Below are 9,742 nucleotides of genomic sequence, written 5' to 3'. Positions count from 1 at the left end.
ACCCCTCTCCTGGGCATTGTGGGAGAGCTGGCCCCGCCCCTTACCAGCTGCCGTACTCAGGAGTGGAGCCCAGCATATCACTCAAGAAGCAAAGCAAAGCTGGCCCTGGTTGTGAGAGTTGAGGGTAAGCCATCCCCAAAGGTGTGAGCATGGGCTGGTCCTGCCACTCATCTGCCATGTGGTAGCATGCATAAGGGAGACACGCCCTCCTTCCCCTTATTCCTTGCCACCTGTGGCAAAAGAAGATCTGGCCCCAGGCTCATGAAAGCAGGAGAGCTGTCCCTGCCCATCCCCGGCTGCAGCACTCAGGAGAGCAGGCCCTGTACCTCATCCGGCAGCATGGTAGAGCTGACCCTGATGGCGGGAGCGAAGGTGAGCTGGCCTGAGGGCGTGAGCATGGGAGAGCCAGCCTTAAGAGTGGGAGAGTGGGAGAGCTGGCCTAGCGTCTTGCCTGCTACATCACTTGTGAAGGCTGGGCCTGCACCTCACCTGGGCAGCACAGTAGAGCTGATGGTGTGGGCGCCTGTGAGCCAGGCCCAAGTGCGTGAGAGCAAGAGAGCTGTTTCTTCCCCTTTCTGGCTGCAGCAATGGATGAGCTAGCAGGGCAATGCTGGAGAGCTAGCCCCTGTGGCATGCATGCAGGAGAGCTGGCAGACTGACCGGCTCAGATACCTCCCAGGTTAAGATCCAGGGCTTTGCGTTGGCCCACCACGACATCCATCCCATCTCTGAGCTGCTGGAGTGAAGGCGCTTGTCCTACAGATACAAAACTACAGGACCTCCATGACACAGTACAACAAGGATAGTGGAGTGGATTCCCCAGTGAGGTCCCAGTATTGATACTGTACCGGAAGCCAGAAGCCTCAAACCAAACCAATGACTCACTACAATGAACATTTGCAAGCAAAGAAGTGTGGACAAAAGGGTGTATTGTGGGATACATTCTGACACACTATAGCTATCACGATGAAGTTTTTATTTGTCTTTTGGAGGGGGAGGTTGCAAAGATGGAGGGCAGGTACAAGGAGATGGGAAGATGAGTGGGCTTGGGATGCATAATATGAAATTCACGAAGAAGCAATAAAAAGTTTAAAAAGGAAAAAATGGAGTACAGATCTAAACAGAATCCTCAAAGGAGGATACTCAAATGGCTAGGAAACACCCTCTGCCATCAGGGAAAAGCAAGTGAAAACTACTTTGAGGTTTTCGTCTTACACCCCTGAGAATGGCTGAGATATAAAGCAAGTGACAGTTCGTGTGGAATGGAATAAAGGGAACACTCACCTGTTGTCGGTGGGAACGTAAACTTGTATAGCCACTATGGAAATCAGTGCAATGTGGCAGTTTCTCAGGAAGATGGAAATTGATCTAGCTCGAGATCCAGTCATATCATTCTTGGGCATATACCCAAAGCATATTTCATCTTACCACAGCAACACTTGCTCAACCATGTTCATTACTGCTTTCTTCGTAACAGCCAGAAATTGAAAAAAATAAATAAATAAATAAACTAGATGCTCCTCAACACACACACAGACACAAAATGGATAAATAAAATGAGATACATTTATACAATAGAGTATCGTTCGGCCTTTAAAAAAATGACTTCACAATATTCCCTCATATGTGAATTTTAGCAGTTAAGTCAATGATAAACACACTACAATCCATAGAACCACAGAGGTTAGGTGTAGAGAAAGGGTCTAGGAGGTACAGATAGAGCTCATTAGGAAAAGGGGTTAGAATATACAGTTATCAATGGATTGGGTGGTGCTGGAACAGGAATATAATGTGGGGAGGAGGAGGGAAGAGGGAGCCAAGGGATGGGATACAGGGAGAAACAGCTAAAATTAAGGGCCATTTGAGGAATAGTATGGAAACCTAATACAGGAGAAGCTTCCTAGTAAGAAGACGATCTTGCCAGTCAGTGGTGGCTCACACCTTTAACCCCAGTACTGGGGAGGCAGAGGTAGGCAGATCTCTGAGTTCAAGGCCAGCCTGGTCTACAGAGTGGGTTCCAGGACAGCCAAGGCTACACAGAGATACCTTGTCTCAAAAAATTCTTGTGGAAGAATGGGGGAAGAATAGAAGGACCCAGAGGGGACAAGAGCTCCACAAGAAAAACAACAGAGCCAACTAATCTAGGCCCAGCAGGGCTTATGGAGCACCAACCAAGGTCGAGACCATGGCCCCTTACACATATGTAGACATTGGGTAGCTTGGCCAACAAGGGGAGAGAGGGATATCTCCGACATGAACTCTGTTGCCTGCTTTTTAATCACTTCCTTCTGGCAGGGCTTCCTTGCCAGACCACAGGGGAAGAAGAAGCTCTTGGTTCTGATGCTACTTAATGTTCTGGTCTAAGTTGGTAGCAGGGAGGCTCCGCTTATTTGAGGAGTAGGGGAGGGGGGAAACAGGGATGTGAGGGGGGATGGGAACAGGAGGAGATGAGGGAGGGCCTATGATCATAATGTAATGTAAAGTGAAGCAACTAATTAGGTAGTTAAACTTTAAGGTACTATTTACAGGGGATATTAATTGCATATGTCTCAGAAACACAGCTTTCTTTATGTAAACTATTTCCATAACAATGTAATGTCTCTTTGTCATCACTGTCTGCATATCTTCCTTCACTTTTTTTAATTTCTTTTTTATTATCATTTATTATAATTTAATTTGTATCTCAGCTATGTCCCCCTCCATCTCTCCCAATCCCTCCCTTTCTCTTCTTCCCCTATGCCCCTCCCCTAGTCCACTGACAGGGGAAGTCCTCCTCCCCTTCTATCTGAACCTAGCTATCAGGTTTCATCAGGACTGGTTGCATTGTCTTCCTCTGTGGCCTGGCAAGACTGTACTCCCCAGGAGGAGGTGATCAGAGAGCCTGTCACTGAGTTCATGCCAGAGAAAGTCCCTGCTCCCCTTACTAGGGACCCTACTTAGAGACTGAGCCTATGGGTTACATCTGAGCAGGGGTTCTAGGTTATATCCATGCACTGTCCTGGTTGGGGTATCAGTCTCTGCAGGGCTCCCAGAGCTCAGTTTTTTGGCTCTGTTGGTCTCCTTTTGGAGCTCCTGTCCCCTCCAGGTCTTTCTATCCCCCACTTCTTTCATAAAATTCCATGCCCTCTGCCATAAGTTTGGCTATGTGTCTCAGCCTCTGCTTCAATACCTGGATGAGCAGAGTCTTTCAGAGGTCCTCTGTGGTAGGCTCTTGTCCTGTTCCCTGTCTTCTTCTGCTTCCAATGTCTGATGCATTTTGTCCTTCTGAATGAGGATTGAGCATCTTTCCTAGGGTCGTCCTTGTTGTTTAGCTTCTTTAGGACTATAGATTTTAGTATGTTTATCTTATATTATATGTCTAATATCCACTTATGAGTGAGTATATTCCATGTGTGTCTTTCTGCTTGTGGGTTACCTCACTCAAGATGATCTTTTCTAGTTCCCACCATTTGCCTGCAAATGTCATGATTTCCTTGTTTTTAAAAGCTGAGTAGTGTTCCATTATGCAAATATACCACAATTTCTGTATCAGTTCCTCCAATAAGGGACATCTAGGTTGTTTCCAGCTTCTGGCTCTTACGAATAGAGCTTTTACGAATATGGTTGAGCAAATGTCCTTGTTGTGTAATTAAGCATATTTTGGATATATGCCTAGGAGTGGTATAGCTTGATCTTGAGGTAGCACTATTCCTAATTTTCTGAGAAAGTGCCAGATTGATTTCCAAAGTGGTTGTACAAGTTTTCATTCCCACCAGCAATGGAGAAGGGTTTGGCAGGGGCATTCTTGAAATAAATCACTAATATCATGGCACAAACTAAAATTAGATCTTGATTCTGAGATCCAGTTTTCAAAATGCACTTTTAGTATGGGAGTAGAATTTCTTTTTGTGTCAAATATTCTTGTCTTCAAGACTCTCTCTCTCTCTCTCTTTCTCTCTCTCCTGTCTCTCTTGTTTCCTCTCCCTTCCTCTTTCTGCTTTCTTTTGCCTCCCTAACCAACCTCATCCCCATGTCCCACTTCTCTCCCTATCTCTGTCATACCCCTGGATCCTCTTTTCTTTATTCTAATATAGTCTATCTATCTACCTATCTACCGTGATCATCTATCTGTCTATCTATCTATCTATCTATCTATCTATCTATCTATCTATCTATCTATGTATCTCTGATTTTGCAGTACTAGGAATCAACTAGGGATCAATAAACAGGCCTTTGTGTGTGCTACATAAACACTCTACTACCAAACCAGACTCTCAATTAATTTTTATTTGTAGTTATGTGTATGTGTCTTTGTGAGTGTATGCAACGTGCTTGTTAGGTACCTGTAGAGGACAGGCAAGGGCACTGAATCCCCTGGAGCTGGAATGATGACAGGCAGCTGGAGTGGTCATCAGCCATGGATGCTGAGAATCAAACTCAGGTCCTCTAGTAGAGCAGCAAGCATTCTTATCAGCTGAGTCATATTTCTCACCCTCTTTCAGTTTCTTATTGTCCCCACTTCTAGGCTTTCTAATTCTCATGCTTCAGTATTTCCTCTGTCCCTAAGAGCACACCATAACTTTACATGAGACACTTTAGTCTATGAGTTGGATCCCTCATGAAAGTATTCTGAGTTATGTCAAGTTCCACACAGACTTTTTCCATGAGACACTTCATCCTGAGAATGAGATAAAGAAGAGGGACATAGCTAGCCAGACTGGGTTACATCCCAGAGCAGTACAAGTATGGAGAGATGGATGCTATGTTGACAGTGACCATCATCAACAAAACTGCAAAAACTAAGAACAGAGAAGAATAACTGGAGTCTCAGAGATGATCAGAATGGCAAGGGAACTATGTGAGCTGATGGACTAGTTTATCAAACCAAAAGAAAAAAAAAATGAACCAAGAAACAGGATCCAAGAGGGCACTTAGCTGCTGACTTAATACTGTACCATTATGAGCTTTTTATGGTTGAGCTCAGGTATGCACAGGATATGTTCTTAATTTTCTTAAATTTTCAGCATTAAGAAGGATAAGTCCGGGATTCCTGAGGATGAAGGTTTTGGGTGACACTAGACATAAATGAATATGTGCATATTTGTAGTATTTTATTTATTTTATGTGCAATGAGTGTTTATCTGACTGTATGTATGTGTACCATGCCTGCGTGTGGTGCCCACAGAGGTCAGAAAATGAAACAACATACTCTGGAAGTGAAGTTACAAGTAGTTGTGAGCCTGCATGTATGTGCCGGGACTCAAACCCAGGTTCTCTGCAAGAGCAACCTGTGCTCTCAACCATGGAGGCATCCCTCTAGTTGCCTACATGTACTTTAATATAGTTTCCACCAACTGTTTGAGGGTAAGAAATAAGAATATCACTACTACAATTATTTGTTTGAGGGCTGGAACAATGGCCGAGCAGTTAAGACTGCTTTCTGCTCTCGCAGAGGACTGAATTCTGTTTCTAGCACTGAAATCAGTTGACTTGCAACGGCTTGCCCCTCCACCTCCAGGGGATCAGACACCCTCCTCTGGCCTCCATGAGTGTCTGAATTCCCATGTACATACCCACACAGACACACACAATTTTTTAAAATAAAATAAATCTTTTAAACTGTGTTTTTATTTTGGTTTTGGTTTCCTAAGACACGGTCTTGCTATATAGCCCAGGCTGGGCTCAAACTCGGAATCCACCCACCTCAGCCACTTCCGCTGCTCACCCAGCAAGAGACTGGAGGTATTTCTAAAAGGGGTGTTTACTATCCCATCCATTACTCTCATCTCCTTAAACCCAGAATGATTTTGATGTGACAACAGTCAACGGGAGAGAGTTCTCTCCAAAGTTACATATCCTATCCGATCAACTAACATCCATTTGGTTAATCTTTCCTAAATAAACCACTAACAGTGACTGGGGAGATCTTGGCTGGAAGCAGGGGAAAATGAGGCATCCATCTGAGTCAGCAGGGGACCTCAGGTCTCCACCTAAGACTGAACCATCCCAGGATGCATTTGACCTACTTCGAGAATTGATAATGCAGAGCAAATGGGCTGTTTAATGCCTAATCCCTTGTGTCCCACCTCCCATGAAGCATTTTACGGCAGCCCAGATGACTACGAGAAGGTAATAACTCCTCCACCCCCACGACACTGCTGCCTTCCAGAAGTGGGAGATGGTTCCAAACTGGTTGGGAGTGCCTGCTGCAAGGACCTCAGGCTCTCTCCTGCCTGGGTTAGGCAATCGAGGCACACATTTCCACTGTCCTGGCAAGAAGTTCTAACCCCCACCAGAATGGAGGGAAGCCAAAGAGAGGCAAAACTTTCTTCAAACAGAAGCTCATTAGGAAAACTCTATGGGAGGGAGAGAAAGCGTGAATGCCCTGGCACACACAGCAGTGACTCAGTGAGAGACAAATTTCTCCTGCTGAATGAGTTGGGTTGGAGCCCCAGGGATTTGGGTGGAGGTGAGGAAAGCTGTACTTACCAAGAACGCACAGGCCCATGTCCTGAAACACTACATTGTGCCTATAAATACCTGTGATTATTATGTGCGATTATTAGGGATTAATTTAAAAACGGTTGTTAAGTGTTGAAGATGCAAACACTAGCTGCTCCGACCTGGTCATTTCGCCTTATATAAAGAAACGTGTACAATTAAAATAAGAACCAATTTGTAAAGTACTCTGAAACTCACGTGCTAAAATGAAATTTTTAAAAATTGTGTGGTCCAGAATGCAAAAATAGACTCTCTCCAACTCCTTCTTCCCTTAGAAACTCTACTTCCTTGGTCCTTGCATACCTAAAAGCCATGAAAAAGAAAATGGCCAGTAGGTGGCAGAAAGAGATAACAAGATTGAAGGCCTTCCTCCTTTCACCCTCTGAGGTGGGAATTCATTTAGTTTTTAATGAATGCCAGTGGGAGAAGGGTGCCTCGTTGGTTTGTGTATTTCCAGCATCTTGTGCAAGGCTGGGCACATGGTGGGTCTATTTGCTGAGTGATTGAATGACTCAATAAACAAATAAATGAAAAACCGACTCATTTAACCTAGGGAAATCATCCTTTGAAATGGTAATATTCTTCTCATATCCTATCAGTAGCATTGGCATTTTACTTAGCTTTAGCCAACAACTGTAGATTATTTATGTGTTCACACAAGTATGTATTGCCTGTAAGCAGATCCCCCGTGCCTCCCACCCTACTTTTCTTAACTCCTCTTCCCTCTTGTTAGTCCAACTCCCCTATACAGTTTCACTTCCATGTTCATATCTTACTGTGTCTCACAGTGTAGCCCTGGCTGTCCTGGAACTCACAATGTAGACCAGGCTGGCCCTGAACTCACAGAGATCTGCCTGCCTCTGCCTCCCGAGTGCTGGGATTAAAGGCAGGCAACACTACATCCAGCTAAATGATGTTTTATCCATGGGTCTATTCGAAATCTAGGAATTACAAATGAGAAGACTTGACATTCGTTTTTCACTTAGTATGGTCCTCTCTACTTGCACCCATTTTGCTCTAAACAACACAACTTCATTCCATTATAGGGAATGAAAAGTTGGCTCAGGGGGCACTTGTTGCTCTTACAGAGAATCCAGGTTCAATTTCCAGGGGACCCGTTGCTTTCAGGGTACCCACATGCTACACATAATTTTTCATATATTTCATATATATGTGCAACACACACACACATATAACATTTCTTTATCTATTTCTCTGTTGTGGCATACCTAGATTGGTCTCAGAACTTGGATTGTGAGCAGTGTTGCAATAAGCATGATGGACAAGTGTCTGTGTAAAATGTTGATTTGGAGCGCTTCGGGTAGACGTCAGGAGTGAGTGGTGTAGCTGGGTCACACTGGGTCCGTTTTTAGCTTTTGAGAAACTGCTGTACTGACTTCCACAGTGGCAGTGAGATTACAATTTCACCAGCGGTGTCTAGATTTATCTTTTACACAGCTGATATTACTCTGATACCAGAGTCAAATAGACATAACACAATAACCAAAAGGAAGTCATAAACTAACCTCCTTGATGAACATAGACAATTTTTTTTTTTCAGTGAGATACTTGCAAACTGAACTGAAGGTCACATCAAGAAGATCATTCACCGTGATCAAGTTGGCTTTATTCGGAAGAAGCAGCAGCCGGCCTAGTGAGCATTCCCGCCAGCACGGTGAGAGGACTTCCTCTTCTCAACGTCCTCAGCAGCACTTGCTATTTGTTTTCCTAATGACTGCCATTCTGACAGGGGTAAGATCAACTCCCAATGTAGCTTTGAACTTTATTTGTTTTGTTTTGCCGTACTAAGACCTGAATTTAGGGCTCTACATGCTGGGCAAAAGTGCTCCACCTCTGATTTATATCACTAGACCTTTAAAAAAAAAAATGTTTTTACTTTTACTTTGAGACAAGGCTTTTTTTTTTTGTTTCCAAAGCTGAGCTTGAGCTCCCTGGATAGCCCAGGCTGGCCTTGAATTTGTAGTTCCCGGAGAAGCCCACACTATAGTCTGGTTTCAGTGCTGATCATTATTCTTTACTTACTTAAAATTTTTCTATGTGTTTTAGACAGTTTCAGAAGTTTATTAGATACTGACAACATATATGTATTTTAATTAAAAAAAAAAGAGAGAAGTAAAGACTGACAGTGGCTAAAATAAGAGCTGAAATACAGGGTTTCAAAAATCAGTATTCATAAGGAAGGCATTTTGCATTTGGAAATAAACAATTGCTCTTTGAGTAATTGTATTTATTTGAGCTGATTGAAACTTAAGGCCAGTCTATTTCAGCCAGGGGTGGTGGCCTTTGATCCCAGGACCTGGGAGGTAGAGGTAAGTCTGGTACTCAGTTTCAGGCCAGCTAAAAAGACTTAAACAAACAGCTCATTTGACTGGCCCTCCTGAAAAATAGTCTGGTATAATGATATGTGTTTGTTTGTTTGCTTAAAAGCCTTACTTAATAACAATCGAGGTGATAAAAAGAAGAGAATAGACAAAATGAGTCAGTGTGCAGTGAGGCCCTGGGTTACGCTGATGACTTTATCGTGTTTGGGATGGTCAGAGTCCTCATGCTTTGCTTATCCAGGCACACAGAATGCTACACATGGTACCAATGAGCCTTCTGACTCACTTGTCAGGGCGAGGGGTGGCCATCTCTCCCTACACAGCCACTGCAAGGCCTCCACCAACGACAGAAAACCATTGGATATGCTGAGTTGGTGCTGGAGAGGTGCTTTGTGTAGGATTTGAGTTCTTTGAGGGCATCAGTGTTGTCTTAAATATTGCACATTTCCAGCACCACACCCAGTTTCTGACATATATTAAGGGTTCAATAAATATTTACTGAATGTGTAGAGACTATCAAGACCTATCTCAGTGAACAATGGTACTTGAATCAGAGCCACATTCTCAGCAGAAGAATGGGAGCTCAGATCATGGGAGCTCGTAAGAATGGGACCAGAATCAAAGAAATTAGCATCTCCCAGAGCTGGTGACACCCTTCATTGTCATGCTTATCTGAGGAACTCCTGTCCTCACCCTGTTCAACTCCAGGACACTACCCACCTTACGGTGACTACATTTGACTGTGTACCGAAGGAAGGCAGCTCTGACTGAAGATCTTTAGACATTAGGGCGAACGTTCAGATTTACCGTTAGCCTCACTAAGTCTTGAGGACCACTGTATCTTTAACATCACCATGGCACACATGCACACACAATAATAATAATAATAATAATAATAATAATAATAATAATAATAATAA

The 9,742-nt window shown here is 43.7% G+C and overlaps 1 protein-coding gene across 1 annotated transcript in view; it reads left to right on the top strand.

Moving 5' to 3' along the window:
• The first annotated feature begins 339 nt into the window (after positions 1-339).
• LOC129679791 (proline-rich proteoglycan 2-like) overlaps positions 340-9,742 on the top strand; it is a 64,930-nt gene continuing 55,527 nt past the window's right edge. The window contains exon 1 of the mRNA XM_055611236.1: positions 340-372. Coding sequence (XP_055467211.1) covers positions 340-372 — 33 coding nt within the window. The remainder of the gene's footprint in view (positions 373-9,742) is intronic.

The sequence above is a fragment of the Psammomys obesus genome, unplaced genomic scaffold (genome assembly GCF_907164565.1).
Source record: "Psammomys obesus unplaced genomic scaffold, mPsaObe1.curated_primary_1811, whole genome shotgun sequence".
Taxonomy (NCBI): Eukaryota; Metazoa; Chordata; class Mammalia; order Rodentia; family Muridae; genus Psammomys; species Psammomys obesus.
The sequence above is the reverse complement of the archived record's forward strand: the minus strand, read 5'-3'. Positions and strand labels throughout refer to the sequence as shown.